At 44.7% G+C, this 18,875-nt stretch overlaps 1 protein-coding gene across 2 annotated transcripts in view; it reads right to left on the bottom strand.

Moving 5' to 3' along the window:
• LOC143974570 (protein regulator of cytokinesis 1-like) overlaps positions 1-18,875 on the bottom strand; it is a 70,818-nt gene that overhangs the window by 24,321 nt on the left and 27,622 nt on the right. For both annotated transcript variants that reach the window (XM_077476105.1, XM_077476104.1), the window contains exons 5-12: positions 18,523-18,693; positions 14,623-14,772; positions 12,732-12,879; positions 12,116-12,252; positions 10,201-10,296; positions 9,970-10,116; positions 9,705-9,794; positions 8,354-8,452 (exon numbers count right to left, since the gene is read on the bottom strand). In XM_077476105.1, the coding sequence (XP_077332231.1) occupies positions 8,354-8,452; positions 9,705-9,794; positions 9,970-10,116; positions 10,201-10,296; positions 12,116-12,252; positions 12,732-12,879; positions 14,623-14,772; positions 18,523-18,693 (1,038 nt within the window). The remainder of the gene's footprint in view (positions 1-8,353; positions 8,453-9,704; positions 9,795-9,969; positions 10,117-10,200; positions 10,297-12,115; positions 12,253-12,731; positions 12,880-14,622; positions 14,773-18,522; positions 18,694-18,875) is intronic.

The following is an 18,875-nucleotide window of genomic DNA, read 5'->3' as shown; positions in this document are numbered from 1 at the left end:
AACAGGAGCCAATACATTGGTAAAGACTCGGGGGGGGGGGGGGTGGTGCATGCCAAGCCAAAAGGCAGAGCCACAAACTGGTAGTGGGCTTCCCCAACTGCAAATCGTAGAAACTTCTGATGCCGTAGGCATATGGGTATGTTCAGGTACGCATCCTGGATGTCCAAAGACGCCAGGGAGTGCCCTGATGGAGTGCAGCGACTACTGAGCGAACTGATTCCATTCTGAACCTCTGTACTTTTACAAAGTAATTGAGGGCTTTTAGGTCTAAGATTGGATGCACCCCTTCCTTTTTGGGGACTACAAACAGATTGGAGTAGAACCCCTGGAATATTTCCGGCTCCGGGAAACAGGTACTATCACCCCGCGACTCAGCAGGTCCCTTACCGCCCCCATTAGGGCCTCCCGGCAAGCCGGGAGTAAGGGTATGCTGGAGGGGAAAAATCTGGTGGCCAAGAGAGGAACTCTATCTGTAGCCAGAGGAAATGAGATCGCAAGACCCACTGGTCGGACAGCCGAGAGGCCCACCGGGCTGCAAACTCCCAAAGGCAACCCCTCCCCCCACCCGTGTTGCGGATAACAGAGGGTGGGTACCCAGGGCCGCGTCACAAACGTACTTAAGGCCTTGCACTAACTGGTCTGCTAGTTCCATGCGGATAGGAGAAGCCTGTTGCTCTACTAATTTGCGGTGCAAAAGTTTTGCCACTCAATAAGTGTCTGCGACACAAGTGCGGATGCCAGTACTGGGTCGCACTGCTGACCCCACAAACGTAAACAAGGAACGGGCCACTGCCCCGGCCTTCCTGTCCGGGGGTCCTTAAAGGCAGCAGTTCCCTCTACCTGGGATTGTGGTTACCGACCATTTTTGAGAAGGCTCTCCTCAAAGGGATAACGCACCGCCATGTATTTGGGGACCGGAAAGGTCAGTTGCGGTCGACCCATTCATTGTATATGAACTTATCAAAATAAGGCAGATACGGAAACACCTTAGGTGTAGGGGCTGGCTTACGGGACCCAAAAGGGACCACTACATCAGCAGAGGGATCTGCTGTCTCCTGAATTTTTAGGGCATCATGCTCAGCCGTGATAAGTGCTCCAATATGCGCTTTATTGCGCACCAAACCCGGATAGGACTCATCCTCACTGTCAGATCAGTCCTGGTCAGCGTCATCTGAAACAACAGAGCAGGGGTCGCCAGCCTCAGTGGGGCCCGAGTCTGCGTCAGATCCCTCCAAAGAGGACTGGGGGGCAGGGGCCATTTTTACCACCTTTGCACCCATGCATCGCCTCCATCTTGGCAGCTAACGTATTAAGGACTGTGGACAAAGCCTCCAGAGGCACTGCAGTGTCTGCAGGCGAACCGGTTGCAATTGCCTAGATTTTGGGGGAAGAAACACCAGTTTCTGAAGCCATGCTGACCCTACCCTGTCTGCCACTTGTTGGGGACTTAGGACAGTGGTGGTCCCACCCTCCTAACTGCTGCAGGCTGAGGGGCCCCCACCCCAGGACTCACCACCCTGACCAAGTTCTGCGCTGTCCAGCTAGGTGTGCCTGTGTCAGCTCCCAGATGCTTGTGAGAGAAGACCTCGCTGTGCTGAGCCCCACTGCACAGCGCTGAACATGAAAAACCTGTTCAGGCTTCAACCAAATGGCCGCCGAGCGTTATAGTTAAAGGACATAAACACAGGGAAAATGGATGCCATACTACAGTAAAATGGAGTCAGACATGCTGCTCCCTGGTCACACTAAAAATGGCCGCCGAACATTGTATGCAACGAGGGACAGTGAAAACAGGTAGAGGAAATGGCGGAAAACAGCGCTACAGTGATCAGCAGAGACAGCCTCCAGACACCCAGGGGAGAGACCTACAGACATCCAGGGTACAGATAACCAGTGCAGTCCCCACCCCAGGGAGCCCCTCTCTATGGCACACACACCGCTCAGCAGCCCATGTAGCATCCCCCACAGGGAAGGGGGGAAAGATAGGGACGGGGGGGGGGGGGGGGGGGGGAAGATAGGGACGGGGGAGGGGGGGAAAGATAGGGACGGGGGGGGGGGGAAAGATAGGGACGGGGGGGGGGGAAAGATAGGGACGGGGGGGGGGGGGGGGGGAAGATAGGGACGGGGGGGGGGGGGAGAAGATAGGGACGGGGGGGGGGGGAGAAGATAGGGACGGGGGGGGGGGGGGGAAGATAGGGACGGGGGGGGGGGGGGGGGAAGATAGGGACGGGGGGGGGAAAGATAGGGACGGGGGGGGAAAGATAGGGACGGGGGGGGGGAAAAAATAGGGACGGGGGGGGGGAAAAATAGGGACGGGGGGGGGAAAAAATAGGGACGGGGGGGGGGGGGGGGAAGATAGGGACGGGGGGGGGGGAAGATAGGGACGGGGGGGGAAGATAGGGACGGGGGGGGGAAAGAGATAGGGACGGGGGGGGGAGATAGGGACAGGGGGAGATAGGGACGGGGGGGGGAGAGAGATAGGGACAGGGGGGGGGGAGATAGGGACAGGGGGGGGGGAGATAGGGACAGGGGGGGGGGGGAAAGATAGGGACAGGGGGGGGGGAAGATAGGGACAGGGGGGGGAAGATAGGGACAGGGGGGGGAAAGATAGGGACAGGGGGGGGGGAAGATAGGGACAGGGGGGGGGGAAAGATAGGGACAGGGGGGGGGGGAAGATAGGGACAGGGGGGGGGGAAAGATAGGGACAGGGGGGGGGGAAAGATAGGGACAGGGGGGGGGGAAAGATAGGGACAGGGGGGGGGGAAAGATAGGGACAGGGGGGGGGAAAGATAGGGACAGGGGGGGGGGGAAAGATAGGGACAGGGGGGGGGGGAAGATAGGGACAGGGGGGGGGGGAAGATAGGGACAGGGGGGGGGGGGAAAGATAGGGACAGGGGGGGGGGGAAAGATAGGGACAGGGGGGGGGGGAAGATAGGGACAGGGGGGGGGGAAGATAGGGACAGGGGGGGGAGATGGGGACAGGGGGGGGGAGATAGGGACAGGGGGGGGGAGATAGGGACAGGGGGGGGGGAGATAGGGACAGGGGGGGGGGAAAGATAGGGACAGGGGGGGAAGATAGGGACAGGGGGGGAAGATAGGGACAGGGGGGAAAGATAGGGACAGGGGGGAAAGATAGGGACAGGGGGGAAAGATAGGGACAGGGGGGGAAAGATAGGGACAGGGGGGGAAAGATAGGGACAGGGGGGGAAAGATAGGGACAGGGGGGGAAAGATAGGGACAGGGGGGGAAAGATAGGGACAGGGGGGGAAAGATAGGGACAGGGAGAGAAGAGAGGGAAGTGAGGGACCCCCGAATCGACCTCCCAGGGAATGCTCAGCTGCTCAGACCCACTGAGGCATGGAGAGCTGTACTTGCCAGTCCTGACGAGCTGGGGAACATTCCATCACAGACCCACTCTCCAATCAGTATGGGGTGGTCCAGCACACTGACTCAGACATTAGTAACCCAGTCATATGTGTGCCCCAGGGCATTACGCCCACCGGCCATCCCTGGAGCTGGGGGGCATGTCATGGTCGACCCAGCGCGGAGCTCTGGTCTGCACACGCTCGCTGGTAAGGAAGACTACAAGGATAAGGGTATCCAACCTGTCACCCAGCCGGTGATTTTTGATAGCAGATCACAGGATCTTAATCTTGCGCAAAAGAAAAAACTTCTGCAGAAAAAAATTCATGGACCGATGGGCCCACATGGTTCCTAGGTCCTTCTTCACTAGGCAGAAAAAAAAAAAAAAAAAAAAAAAAAAAAAAAACTGAGGCTGCAGGAAGCAGGCTGGGGGTTACCTAAGGGACCGCCCCTTGGGCGCAACTAGAAAGTTCTGGTTTTGTTATAACATGTTAATATGTTCTGCCTAGGCCCCTCCTGATCGTGGCGCAACAACCCAATTGTCTAAGAAAGGAGCTGTGTCAGTCGGTGAACGTAAGAGAAATAAAATTTTTGTTGCAAGGGATGCCTGAAATCTGGCTTGTATCTTAGGCAGACTTCTGGGGAAATTGGTGAGCCAACCACACAAGCAGGAAATAATTTTTCTGGAGAGTGGTCAGTACACACTCTGTACAAAAAACTCCAGGTAGCCATATTGCAATGCATTCTCAGAAAATGATATTGAATGTTATTAATTTTCAATCTGCAGCCAATTACAAAATGATTAGTGTCGCAATCATATGCGCTATATCATTTTTTCCCCACGAAAGTGGAGTTACCCTTTAATGAGTTTCAGCACTAATGTCCTGCTAGCTGCTTAATTCAAGTTCTAATCAAGACAGCCATTAAGATTTATGGTAAACGTCCCCCATACTGGCGCCAAATGATGCTTTAAAGCTCATCTGCAGACATATACTCTATAATACAGCAAAGTGCACCCTATATATTAAAGTTTTTGTGGCTTTTTTCCCTTTTTTGGTGGTGCTACTTTCCTGCTGGCACTTCTGTAAATTCTGCTGTCAGTGTGCCAGTGCTTTAATGTTTGGTGGATGGGACCAGTAACCACGCCTTGTGCTTGGGTGATTAGTTTCCTTAAACGCTCTTTATAAAGGTTAATCATCCTGTGTCAATCAGCACTGATATAGCCTGATCCCTACACAGATAGTGCCTGCTCTGCTGTAGTAGAATTTCATATTAACCAATATATTTTATGTTATTCAGATTTGCATATGGTTTATAAGATAATTATTCATATTTTATAGTAGTGGTCTTATCAATAGTAATATTCAATAAGCAATAGTTATTAATCTTTATTAAAGTATACTATGTTAATCCATAGATATAGAAAGTATTCATTTTAAATGTTGAAATTTAGAGGACCTCTGCTTCTGATAGTTTACTGGTGAAAGTTCATTAGGATAGTTCATAGTTTTTAAATTCACTAATTAGAAGAGAGAACTTTTGACAGCAGTTGAAATACAACCAAGATAAGAACATCTTACACAGGTGGTTTAGAAATAATTATGTGGAATATGGTAAATTTATGTACAGTACATTAAGCTTGACAGGGTCAAACAAAGGTCTGCTTGTGCCCTCATTAAAACACATTGAATAGAGTAGTTAGCTATATTATATATATTATATATATATATATATATATATATATATATATATATATATATATATATATATATATATATATATATACACACACACACATACATATATACATACATACACACACACACTATGTACTGATACATTACCTTTTTGTAGAACAAATATATGTGTACATACACATAGGATTATATAGTGAGACATAGAACACATTTGGTGGGGTTATTGAAAGTTCATTCTCCCAAATTCGTATATCTGTTATCCTTGAAGTTGGGGGAAGCCTTATCAGGACAAGGAGGGTTTGATTTAACACAGCTGGGTGCCATATTGTCTCTACACAGGTGTTTTAATTGGACAAAACCAGTTATAAATCATTTTAATGAACATATTGGAATTCTGGGAATAAATAAGTTTGTCTGGTTGTAGAACAGGTGTCAGATTTATGGCTAGTCACATTGACATAGATTTTAGCAACCAATCATATCTAGGAGAGATGGCTAAGATGAGGCATATCAAAGAGTCAAAGAAAACCTGCATCATTGAAGTCCTGCCTGGTTCGATACGTTATTATTCTACTTCACTGCCAAGCCCTGCCCCTCTCCACAGCTTAGCATTGCTTTGATCCCTACTCCGCTCTGTTTATCACGATCGCTCAGCATTGCCTAGCATTCTAGCTACCTAGGAGCCAAACAAGTAATCAGTGAAGTCATTGTCCACAAGATGCTCTAGTACAGATTCTCTTGTGTGAAACTGAGATAGTAGTAGCTAGAACTACTGACACAGTAGTAATATTAGTATCCATTAAAGTGTTACTAAACCCACAACAGTAAAATCATTCTGTATATGCAGCATAGCATGCTCGTTATACTCCCTGTGGAACTTAAGGGGTTAATCCTCTGCATTGTGTAAAAAGGCTGTTTTATCCTGTATGCACAGATCCTCCCCCTCCTGCACTATCTGGGGAAGGCCAGCTAACACAGGCAGAGTAGCTGACCTGCACATGCTCAGTTGGCTTATGGTGGAGAGAACAGTTACTTGTTCTCAGATGGCCAGGTCACACGATATTGACATCACACATGTGTGTATACAGGTTGTGGTGGAAGTCTCCTCCTACCTAAACTCTCAGCAATGGAGAAACTGTGCAGATCATCATGCAACCGTGGTACACAGATCACCCAAAAAGGAATATAATGGCATTATTTGAATGTAAAAAGATTTACAAGTTGTGGGTGGGCAGATGAACTACTTTCATATTATTCGGGTTAGTAACACTTTAAATTCAATTCTTAATCTCATGCTGAATCCAGCATACACAACACGAGGCAAAGGAGAGGACTGTGCCTCATGGGAGCAGCTTTCCACTATTTGCATTTTGGCAAATGAAAGTGATCATTTGTAGAATAAAAACTTTACAGAGATTCTCTAGCATAGAGGTAGACCAATCAGAAGAATAATGCTGTAAGCCCTGGAAGGCATGCCTGTATAAAGAGGAAGTCACAAAGCACAAGGCCGATCCCTTTCCTCAGCAGTTTCTCCTACAAAAAATTTACAAAACCCGGACATTGCAGGAAGTAATAAGCAATTTATTAGTTCTGCCTAAAGGAAGGCTACATCGGTATTCTAAAAAAAAAAAAAAAAAAAAAAAAAAAAGGGCTACCCAATTACTACATTGCAGATGAACCATTGTATGGTGCATCATGAACATTATTGGCTCAACTCATAGCTTTTATGAGAAACTAGGCTTTTCTTTCTGCATTACTTGTGTCTTTGATTTACATTATTTTCCCAAGTCGTATAGCAACATCCAACATAATATGCAGCACTGTTCATAATAAATATTTACATACTTCCACTTTCTACTACTTTTGGGCCGCGTCTTTTCCCTGGTATTTAGAGCATGGAAATATCTGCTTGACACAATCAGCAGCCTTACGTTGCGTAATCCCATTCTGCTAAATGAAGCCAACGGTGTGCAGGCATTGCAGACACAGGGTTTAGCACCACACAAGTGAGAGCCAAGAATGTTTCAACCCAGGAAGGTGCTCTTATCTCTGTTGTCTGGATCATAGAACCACACTAACTTAATACTTGTGAGCTACTTTAAAAACAACTTCATAAGCTAAAAACAAACACACACACACACACACACACACACAGTGTGCCTTCCTATATATTTAAAATTATTAGATTGGTCTTGGCTTTCATTTCTTAACTTATTGGCGTGGTCTAAAATAGCTATACATTGCATATTGTATATCATAAGAAGGTGCCCATGAGGGATAGGGCAGAATTCATATTAATCTTAACCACTTAAGGACCACCTGCCGCAGATATACTGCGACAGGGCGGCTCCATTTTGTGAAATGACATACCCGTACAACATTTCGTGTAATAGATACTGTGGGCGCACGCCAGCAAAACACGAAGCGGGAGCCAATGCACATGGCCGGCAGCTGCGATTTTACCACAGTAAACAAGGCAGATCCCCAAGTTCCCCAAGGCAGATGGGAGTAGAGAGATAGTCTGTTCCTAGTAATCAGGAACAACGATCTGTGTACTCCCTGTCAGTCCTTCCTCCACAGTTAGATAGCACCTCCCTAGGACTCACTTAACCCTTTGATCGCCCCTGTTGATAACCCCTTCCCTGCCAGGGTAATTTATACAGCGAGTAGTAAAAAAAAAAAAAAAAAAGAAGGAAAATGCACTAATCACTGTATTGGTGTCACTGGTCCCCAAAAAGTGTCACTTAGGGTCAGATTTGTCTGCCGCAATGTCACAGTCCTGCTAAAAAACGCTGATCTCTGCCATTACCAGTAAAAACAATAAAAATTAAAATTAAAGTCCCTAAATCTATTCCCTATTTTGTAGAAACTAACTTTTGTGCAAACCAATATACCCTTTTTGGGATTAATTTTACCAAAAATATGTAGCAGAATATATATTGGCCTAACCTGATGAAGAAACTATTTTTATTTTTTTGAGGATTTGTATTATAGCAAAAAGTGATTTTCCCCAAATCTTTGTTTATAGCGCAAAAAAAAAAAAAAAAACAAACGGCAGAGGTGATCAACTACCAAAAGAAAGCTCTATTTGTTAAAATAGGTACAGCGTTGCACGCCCGTGCAATTTTTGGTTAAAGGTACGCAGTGCTGTATCACAAAAAGTAATTAAGGGGGTAAATCCTTCTGGTCCTTAAGTGGTTAATCTGAGATACATTGACAAATACTTACAGGTTATCAATCTAAAGTAAAGAAATATCATTGTAATGGCATTGTGACGGACTTTAATTACTTACTTTAATTGTGGAAAGCTGTGGTTTTCCTGCTGAGGTTTGGTTTCCAAAGGCACTGGTTACATTTGTGCGCGACATGATTGCATTTGTTGTTCCATTAACCTGCACATAAAAGTTTCACATAAGAGATAAACTGACAAATAGTACAAAAATACACATCTACACAGAAGCCATTTAAAGTTAAAGTTGCCATTGTCTTCCTCAGGTAGAACACGAACATTACATTTGGAAGTTTATAATCACATCTAATGAGTTTATTTGAACTGACACTAAAAAATATACCCTTGTGATCCACCAATCACAACTGTGCAATATGGCTTAAATAGGTCTACCTACTAGAGAGACACTTCCTCAGCAGAATTACTTTCACTAAGGAATACGTGAATCATTTTGGGTTAAAAAAAATTTAATAAAATTGAGCAAATTGTTTAACATTACAGTAGATGTGTGTGTAAATGTGCATACAAAATCTCTTACAAATAAACATTTAATATATGACAAAGGATTTCCATAGCACTATTGTCAGCAGAAGCACCATGTCATGACAAGTCATCGTTCTGACTTATTTAGCTTGGAGTTTAACAATGGGCTTCTTCCAGCACAGCTAAATAGTTACTACATGGGAGATGGACACTAAAACTCCACCTGTAAACTGGATAGAAGACAACATTCTAATGCAGCATTTCACATTGACAGCAAAAGTAAAATATTTTCTGACCATATGAAGTATGTACACAAAGACTGTACTTAATAACTATAGTAATATTAAACTCTTGATTTTTTTTTCAGCGCAACACATCGAGCACAATAAAATAAACATTTCCCAGTTAACCATGTTAAAATTCTTACCCCAGCACTTGCAGTTTAAAACTTTCAATGCTGCTGGCTCCTGCTCTGTCAGTGCTGCTTCGCAAAAATGTCAGTCTTCACAGGAAGCTAGCAGTGAACAGTGTAATCTTGGGTCAGTCTGTTAGTTTGGAGAAGGGGGTTGGAGGTAGCAGAGGAGTGCTTTGTTATTCTAGGCTACAAGGTGGTGCGTTTCATTTAAGTCACATTGGGGGAGATTCTGGTGCACGCAGAATCTTGTGCAGCTGTGCATAGTAACCAGTTAGCTTCTAAGTTTCATGTCTATTACCAATTCTTGCATATGGCTTAAACAATGAAATAGGTAAGGACAAAAAGATTCTGCATACTCAGTGATCAAATCAGCTGCCAAAAGTTCCTTAAACAGAGGTCTCACTTGAAACCCTATTGAGCGTTTACCATAGTGAAAGGCATGAACATGAAATTCTGTGTTGCTTTGCAGAGTGACAGAATGGGATCTTAGCAAGTGACAGTTTACTTGAATACTCGCCTTCCGGGTCTTGCTACTTGGAGTACCCTGTGTACATGCTCCTGCCGGTCTTTTAACTGGAGTCTTAAATGGTAGAGAGTCTTCTTTTTTCTGGGTGAAAATAACCAAAATCGTTTACTAACAGCGAAAATATATATATATATATATATATATATATATATATATATATATATATATATATATATATATATATATATATTTTCAATAGTAGAAAAACCAAAGCAAATCACTACAAGGAATAGTGAGAAAGACTATTAGCACTCACCCGATCTTGTTTCTCCCGTTCCTTCTGCTGTTTGAGTGTTTCCCACTGATTTGCGACATAATCCATAAACTTGCTTCCATTAAACATAAATGGACATTCTTGTTCTGCCTCCCATGAGTCTATCCTAGCCTTAAGATCTTCCTCTAGCTAAGAGATCAATGCATTAACATTAACCGTTCACAGATTATTCAAACGTGGATTTGACGATTCAAAACATGCACCTTATTTTACCTTAGACAGTAATTTCTGAAGTTTTACACGTTCCTTTTCCTCTTTAAGTAAACTTCCTCCTCGGTTTGAGAACCTGTTGGGATCTGATGCCTTTTTCTGGAAAGTAATGTGTAAAATTAAAAACATTTCTAAAAAAAAGAAATAAATATCAAATTAGCAGCAAAATAATGAAATGTGTAGAGGCAATTCCTTTGTCCTTAATTACACACGTTTGATTGTTACAGTTAAAGCTCAGGCATTATTTATGGTTGTTCCTTTTCTTTTTGTGGACACAGAAACTACACAATTCAATGTAATCTTCTTACCATGTGTCTACTCACTTTCTGCCCCACAGCCCAGTTTATGCCTGTCCCCCTCTTTCTGCAGAAAAGGATCATGAAAAATGGGTGTCTGCATTTTCCCCAATGCAAAGAAGTGAGCCCATTGCGATAGAGCAGACAGCTGAAAGGACAATATAATTTTAGCAGAAAATGTTCTTATCAAGGCAACATGGACACAGGGGCCACTCATGGATGCCTTTATTTATTTTTGGAGATCTTTCACTTTCATTTCTAATAATTCTTTAAAGCCGATCTCCGTGGATTAGTCAAAGAAAAAAAAAAGAAAAAAAACCACACAACAAAAACTTGATTTCATTGATTAACCACTTAAGCCCTGGACCATTTTGCTGGCCAAAGACCAGACCACTTTTTGCGATTCGGCACTGCGTCGCTTTAACTGACAATTGCGAAGTCGTGTTACGTGGCTCCCAAACAAAATTGAAGTCCCCTTTTCCCCGCAATTAGAGCTTTCTTTTGGTGGTATTTGATCACCCCTGCGGTTTTTATTTTTTGCGCCATAAAACAAAAAAGAGCGACAATTTTGAAAAACTAATTTTTTACATTTTGCTATAATAAACATCCCCCAAAATGTATAAAAAACATTTTTTTTCCCTCAGTTTAGGCTGATACATATTCTTCTACATATTTTTTGGTAAAATAAAAATAAATAGAAAAAAAAAAAAAAAATAAAAAAAAAATAAAACGCAATACGCGATTGATTGGTTTGCGCAAAAGTTATAGTTTACAAATAGGGGGATAGCTTTATGGCATTTTGATAGATTATATATATATATATATATATATAATCTTTTTTTTTTTTTTTCTACTAATGGTGACGATCAGCGATTTTTATTGTGACTGCGACACTATGGAGGACACAACGGACATTTTTGACAAATTTATGGGACCATTGTTATTTATACATCAATCAGTGCTATGCAAACGCACAGATTCCTGTGTAAATGACACTGGCAGTCAAGGGGTTAACCACTAGGTGGCAGTGTAGAGGTTAAGTGTGTCCTGGGGCCTGTTTTTAACTGTGGGGGGGCGCGTGGCTGTGTGTGACATGTCACTGATCTCTGCTCCGATCACATGGAGCAGAGATCAGTGACACTGTCACTAGGCAGAAAGGGGAGATGCTTGTTTACATTAGCATCTACCCGTGAGACGATTGCGGGTATCCACATGGCGATAGAGTCCACGGGACCCGCAATCAGACTCATGGAGGTCCCAGCCGGCACGCACACGATGGCACAGTGGCAAATTTAAAAAGGGACGTACCTGTACGTCCATTTGCCTGTCTGTGCCATTCTGCCGACGTACATCAGCGTGTGCCGGTCGGGAAGTGGTTAAGACACTGTTAGAGAGATTGTCATCTAGAGAGAAAGTGAGCATCAATGTCCAAAACCTCAAACAGTAATAGAACTTGGCAGCAGTTCTAATGCTTACCCACTTCATAGAAAACTGCAGGTGAGCACACAAGAATGAGGTTATGTATGCCTTTTAAAACCAATGCAGATGGGTAGCTAAAAGGCACTGTTTTTTACATTTTTTTTTTTTTAACACCACAAAACTAAAATAATGAAATATATAACCTCTAGAGCTAAAAACTGAGACCAGTTTGTTTCCCACTTGGCAATGGAATCAAGAATTAGCTTGCATCTTTCATATTGCAATTTCAGTCTCACAATTTCGTTATCATGCTGGGATAAAAGATCTTCTGTGAAGTCATCTGTAAAACAAATGTCTAAAGTTATCATGTAAATTATGAACAGCAATATACTTCATACATTAGCTGTGATGGTCCTACTTAAAGTGTCAATGAACCCAAAACCATATAAAGTGTGTGTGTGTGTGTGTGTGTGTGTGTGTGTGTGTGTGTGTGTGTGTGTGTGTGTGTGTGTGTGTGTGTTTTAGGAAAAGCTTAGTGACACTTTAACGTGTGTAGCTTTATAACTGCAAAACACTAAATATACAGATGTGTTTATCATTTGCTTTAAAATCTTCAATTAAAATGTTACTTCTGTAGGAAGTTAGTCAGTCAAGGCCTTCTACAAGCAGGCATCATAATTGGCCAGAGGACAAACAGGGTTAGCAAAATATGCGTTTTTTTTTTATGAAAGGATCTTTCAGTTTAATTAGTAGGTATGTAATCAAGAACTTCCATCTTTTAAAACAAGACTGCAGAGCACATAAGTTATCAACTCTTACCGCTATAGTATGGTTCAAATGCCTTTCTTTGCTCTTCGCTATAAAAACATTTATCCCAGTATATCTTTAGTTCATGTCTTATCTTTAAGATCACTTGCTTCAGATTCACTATCTTTATCTCTTCTAACCGTCCAAGCTCATTTTCCCACTAAAAATAGAAGACATTCAAAAACCATATCACCAAACTAATGTAATGGTGAAAGAATCTAAATAGCCATAACAGGTTCAAAATGCAGGATATGCAGCAGGCAAAACTACTAACAGTAAATGTGGCAAAAATGCAACATGGTGAAAGCAAATGATGTTGTCTGGCCCAAAAAAAAAAAAAAAAAAAAAAAGGGTGAAGCCAGCAAGTCCTGTAGTGTAGTATGCATTTACCCACCATCTACAAACTTAGAACGGGGCTTGCTTTATTATGAGGCGGCTTTCACACCAAGCCGCCCATATCGTCGGCGGTTAAACGCCGCTATTTTTAGCGGCGTTTTACCGTCTGATTTGCAGCACATTTCGGCCGCTAGAGAAGCGCTTTTACCCCCCAGATAGCAGCCGAGAAAAGGTTAAAACCTCCCGTAATAGCGACAATACTGCAGCGCTGCCCCATTGATTTCAATGGAGAGCAGCGGTGCGTTTCCAAAGAAGCTGCTGGCAGGACTTTTCCCGACGTCCTGCCAGCGCACGGCTCCAGTGTGAAAGCCCGAGGGCTTTCACACTGGAGACAATGGAGCAATAGTTTAAGGGTGGATTGCAGGCACCATTTCTAACGCTATAGCGCCTGCAAAACCCCCTCGGCGTGAAAGGAGTCTTAATCCTAACAAGTAGGGTAACGTGGATTCGCAATCCAGTGGACCACTTCTGACAGATCTGACGATTAGGCCTAGCTGTACTAACCAACCCCACTATACGTTTGTTACGTGTTCCCATTTACACAGCATGCCTAATAATAAACATTAAAGAAGCTTTGAAGCCGCATTCCCTCATTCATCCATTTTTCCAGCCAACATAACATTTTGCAGTTACGTTAAGCTCCTAATACCCATGTAACACATATGTGCTGAAGCAAAAAGGGTGGACTTTAACACCCACACATATGCCCATATATTTATAACCCATAGCTGAGAGCCACAGATCAGCTTTCCACACTTACCAAGCCACTAAAAGCAGAGGCCGTTTCAACCCAGTAATTCTCAGTGTTTTCAACAAGCCTCATATGGTAGGAAAAGACCAGTTTCACACGACACCTGGGCTTCACAAGTCTTAGACATTACTTTTTAAGCTACATTTAACTGTTAATTTATTTTATTTATATAACAAAAATGAAAGTAACACTGATCTAAAAAAGGAAAACTGAAGCTTAGATACATTTTGAATTGAAAAGCCTCAGGCTTTACTCAGAGCCCTTTCACATTGAGCCACGGCAGCGTTAAAGCGCCACTAGTTTTAGCGGCACTATTCGGCCGCTAGCGGGGTGCTTTTAATCCCAGCTAGTGGCCGATGGAAAGGGTTAAATGCGCCCGTGTAGCGCCACTGACGAATTGATTTGCAGGCACTTCGGCTGTGGTGCCCATTCATTTCAATGGGCAGGGTGTTTAGGAAGAGGTGTATATACACTGCTCCTCCACCGCCCCAAAGATGCTGCTTGCGGGACTTTTTTTTTTTTAACCGTCCTGCCAGTGCAGCACCTCAGTGTGAAAGCACTCAGGCTTTCACATTGGGGTGGCAGGAGAGGCGTTTTTCAGGCGCTATCAGTGTGAAAGGGGTCTTTGCTTGGATGTCAAGCTTTACAGGTGAGACTAGTCCCACAGACTGAGAATTAGAGCTCTAAACCACATTACTCCTAGCAGATGTCTGAAATAGGTAGATTTGTTGTACATTTCCGCTCTTGGACACTTACCACTTTAATTTCGTCGTAAATAGGGTTTCCAGAAAACTTCAGGCATACTTCTTGCTCTTCCTGACTAATTTGCAACAGATGCCATAAATCTCCTACTTTTTCTTTAAGTGTGTTCAGCGTAGATAAAAGTTCTTCCTTTTTGATTTCTAGCTGTAGCACAAAAATAAAAGCAAAACATAAAACATTCACAGGCTGCATAAGTACAAGTTTCCCACACACCACCACCCCAATTAAAAATATGTAAAATAAATGAGCACTCCAAATCTAAAATAGATCGTCATACATGGCTTGATGAAAACAAGGGATCCGAGAGGGCTGAACATAAACTAGGACAGTGATGGTGAACCTTGGCACTCCAGATGTTTTGGAACTACATTTCCCATGATGCTCAACTACACTGCAGAGTGCATGAGCATCATGGGAAATGTAGTTTCAAAACATCTGGGGTGCCAAGGTTCGCCATCACTGAACTAGGTCATTTAGGAGCGAACAGTGGATTATGATGGCTTACAAGGGTCAATATCATAACAGATTTTCTGAAATGCTGGACAAACTGCTTGACTGAGCAAAGACTATTAGCTTTCAAACTTTAATTTCATTTGCTTTTCTTTGGCTACATTAAAAAGTATATGCACCAGGCTTCAGTGGTGTCCTCCCCCTGTCCACTGGCCAAGACTACACGGTCACCTCTTATAGAATTAATGGTAGCTAGGTTCCAAAGCCAGAGATGCTACAAATCTCATTCACGTCTAAGGAGGTGCAGCACATCATGCCAGTAATTCTTTTAAGATTTAAGGACTAACTCTACCCAAGACACTGGGTTGTTAGTAGAACCCCTGGAATCTTTCTGGCTCCGGAACAGGTAGTCCCTTACCGCCCCCATCAGGGCCTCCCGGCAAGCCGGGAGTACGGGTATGCTGAAGTGGAAGAATCTGTCTGGCAGCCAAGAGAGGAGCTATCTTGTAGCCGGAGGAAATCAGGTCACAGACCCATTGGTCAGAAAGCCGAGAGGCCCACCAGGCTGCAAACTCCCGAAGGCGACCCCCACCCGCGTCACAGGCAAACCTTCATGAGGTAGCACTTTTGCTCGCAGGCTTGCGGTTCCAGGGAGGTTTTTGTCCTTCAGAGGTCATCCTGTCGAGCTGGGGATGTTTAGCCGAATCTCCAGGCAGACGAAAAAGCCGCTTGTGAGCGGAAAATGAGGGCCCTTACCTAAGGCATGGCTCCTTAACCTTCCTGGCCTGTGGGAGTAGTGTACCCTTACCACCTGTGGCATTTTTAATGTCATCCAACGAGGCTCCAAAAAAGCCGCTCGCCAAAGAAGGGTAAATCCATCAGGGCTTTTTTTTTTTTTTTTTTTTTTTAAGATGCCTGGTCAGCCGACCAGCATTTTAGCCAAATCAGGCGCCTCAGCACCACAGCTGACACTGAAGCCCTGGATAACAGAGGGTGAGTATCAAAACGTACTTACTGCCTTGCACTAACTAGTCTTCTAGTTCCACGCAGACAGGAGAAGCCTGTAGCTCCCCCAATTTGCGGGGGCAAACGTTTTGCCCACTCAGTAAGTGTCTGCGACACAAGTGCGGATGATAGTACTGGTCACATTGCTGACCCCACAACCATAAACAATGAACGAGCCACTTCTTCGGTCTTCCTGTCTGTGGGATCCTTAAAAGGCAGAAGTCCCCTCTACCGGGATCGTGGTTACTTGTTTAAACTGGAAACTGGGGGGTCCAGGACAGGAGGAGCCGACCATTTTTTGAGAAAGCTCTCCTCAAAGGGGTAATGCACCGCCGTGTATTTGGGGACTGAGAAGGTCAGTTGACCCTATTCCTTGTATATGAACTTATCAAAATAAGGCAGATATGGAAACACCTTAGGTGTACGGGCTGGCTTACGGGAACCAAAAGGGAACACTACATCAGCAGAGGAATCTGCTGTATCCTGAATTTTCAGGGTATCACGCACAGCTGTGATAAGTGCGCCAACAAGCGATTTATTGTGCATGGACCCGGGTGGGGAATCATCCTCCCTGTCCGAACGGTCCTGGTCAGTGTCATCTGAAACGACAGAGCAGGGGTCACCAGCCTCAGCAGGGCCCGAGTCTGCGTCAGAGCTCTCCCCGGAGGACGGGACAGGGGCGCTTTTTTTTTTTTTACCACATTTGCACCCACGTACCACCTCCATCTTGGCAACGAAGGTATTAAAGACCGCTAACAAAGCATCGAGAGGCACTGCAGGTGAACCGGTTGCAATTGCCTGGATTTCGGGGGAAGAAACATCAGTTTCTAAAGCCATGCTGACCCTACCCTGTCTGCCACCTGTTGGGGACTTAGGAGGGCGGGACCATCACTGTCCTAACTGCTGCAGGCTGAGGGGCCCCCACCGCAGGACTCACCACCCTGACCGAGTTCTGCACTGTCCAGCTAGGTGTGCCTGTGTCAGCTCCCAGATGCTTGTGAGAGAAAAACACACTGTACAGCGCTGAAGATGAAAAAGGTGTTCAGGCTTAAACAAAATGGCCGCCGAGCGTCCAGTATAAAGGACATAATCACAGGGAAAATGGCCGCTGGACTACAGTAAAATGGAGTCCGAGCATGCCGCTCCCTCGTCACACCAAAAATGGCTACAGCGATCAGCAGACACAGCCTCCAGACACCCAGGGGAGAGACCTACAGACATCCAGGGCACAGCTACCGAGCGCAGTCCCCACCCCAGGTGAAAGCCCCCCGTCTATGGCACACACCCCGCTCAGCAGCATCCCCCACAGGGGAGGGGGTGGGGGGGAGATAGGGACAGGCAGATGAGAGAGAGGGAGGTGAGGGACACCCGAATCGACCTCCCAGGGAATGCCCAGCTGCTCAGCCCCACCAAGGCAGGGAGAGCTGTACTTAACAGTCCCGACGAGTTGGGGAACATTCCATCACAGACCCCACTCTCCAATCAGTACGAGATGGCTGCTGGCCCGGCACACTGGACACAGACATCAGTAGCCCGTCATATGTGTGCCCCGGGGCATTACTCCCACCGGCCACCCCTGGAGCTGGGGGGCATGTCGTGGCTGACCCAACGCAGAACTCTGGTCTGCACACGTTGCTGGCCAGGCTGGGGAGACTACAAGGATAAGGGTATCCAGCCTGTCACCCAGCCGGCTGTTGATAGCAGATCACAGGATCTTTAATCTTGCGCAAAAGGCAAACTTCTGTAGAAAAAAAAAATCCATGGACCGATGGGCCCGCAGGGTTCCTAGGTCCTTCTTCACTAGGCAGAAAAAAAACGGAAGCTGCAGGAGGCAGGCAGGATGTTGTTACCTAAGGGATCGCCCCTTGGGCAGAACTTGAGAGTTCTGGTTTTGTTATAACATGTTAACATGTTCTGCCTAGTTCTCTCCTGAAGGTGGCGTAACAACCCGATGGTCTAAGAAAGGAGCTGTGTCAGTCGGTGAACGCAAGAAAAAAAAAAAAAGTTAAAATTTCAAAATCCTTAGAGTTGGCCTCATCAACGCATTTAACTCCCATCAGATCCAAATGAGGCTGTATTTATAGCATTCTTAATGTACAGCTACAGGTAAGTGTGTGAAAAGGGACTGCACAGGCTTGGCCAATGCCGGAGATTTTGGGCCCAAGCATGTAAGCACGGGAAGAGGTTGCCAACGTTGAAGAGAAGTAAGCAAGCACACGTGTAGTTGTGTGTAGGAAGTTCTGTGTTAGGATAGTGGGATATAAAGGGTAGGCAAGAAGTTTTTTTTAATAAACTAGTCCTTTTAACTTTATATTTTAACAACCATTCATATGTGCATTTGTAAGCTAAAACTGTACTTGTTAGACAAAATAGGCAGAAACAGAGTTGACATTTTCTATTAGACACCGACAACATCTACTGCACATTTAAGAGACTTACCTGTTCTTTTAAAACCTTAAGAGCTTTAATATTCTGTGGTGTGAGAAAAAAAGCCTCATCATCCTCACAGATGGCATCCCGCTCTAGGGAATTTTCCGGCTGTCGCCCTATTTCGTCTAAACACTGTCGGATTTCTGCTCGAAGTGATGAAAAGACCTCAAGGCGGTTTTTCTAATGTAAATAGATAAGATGTCCTGTATATCATATTTCATTAAAACATGGAGACATAGAATAAACAGTTCATACAATGCTGATACATATGACAAACATGATCAAAATTTAAAGTTGCATAAAACAATATTCTTATTGTCCAAAAATAATCTATACCATTCCCACATACTGCAGGCCCGTGG

This window comes from Lithobates pipiens, unplaced genomic scaffold, assembly GCF_037356315.1.
Source record: "Lithobates pipiens isolate NorthernLeopardFrog02 unplaced genomic scaffold, aLitPip1_a1.2 Scaffold_13, whole genome shotgun sequence".
Lineage (NCBI taxonomy): Eukaryota > Metazoa > Chordata > Amphibia > Anura > Ranidae > Lithobates > Lithobates pipiens.
Note: the sequence above shows the minus strand (reverse complement) of the source record. Positions and strands in the feature narration are given on the sequence as shown.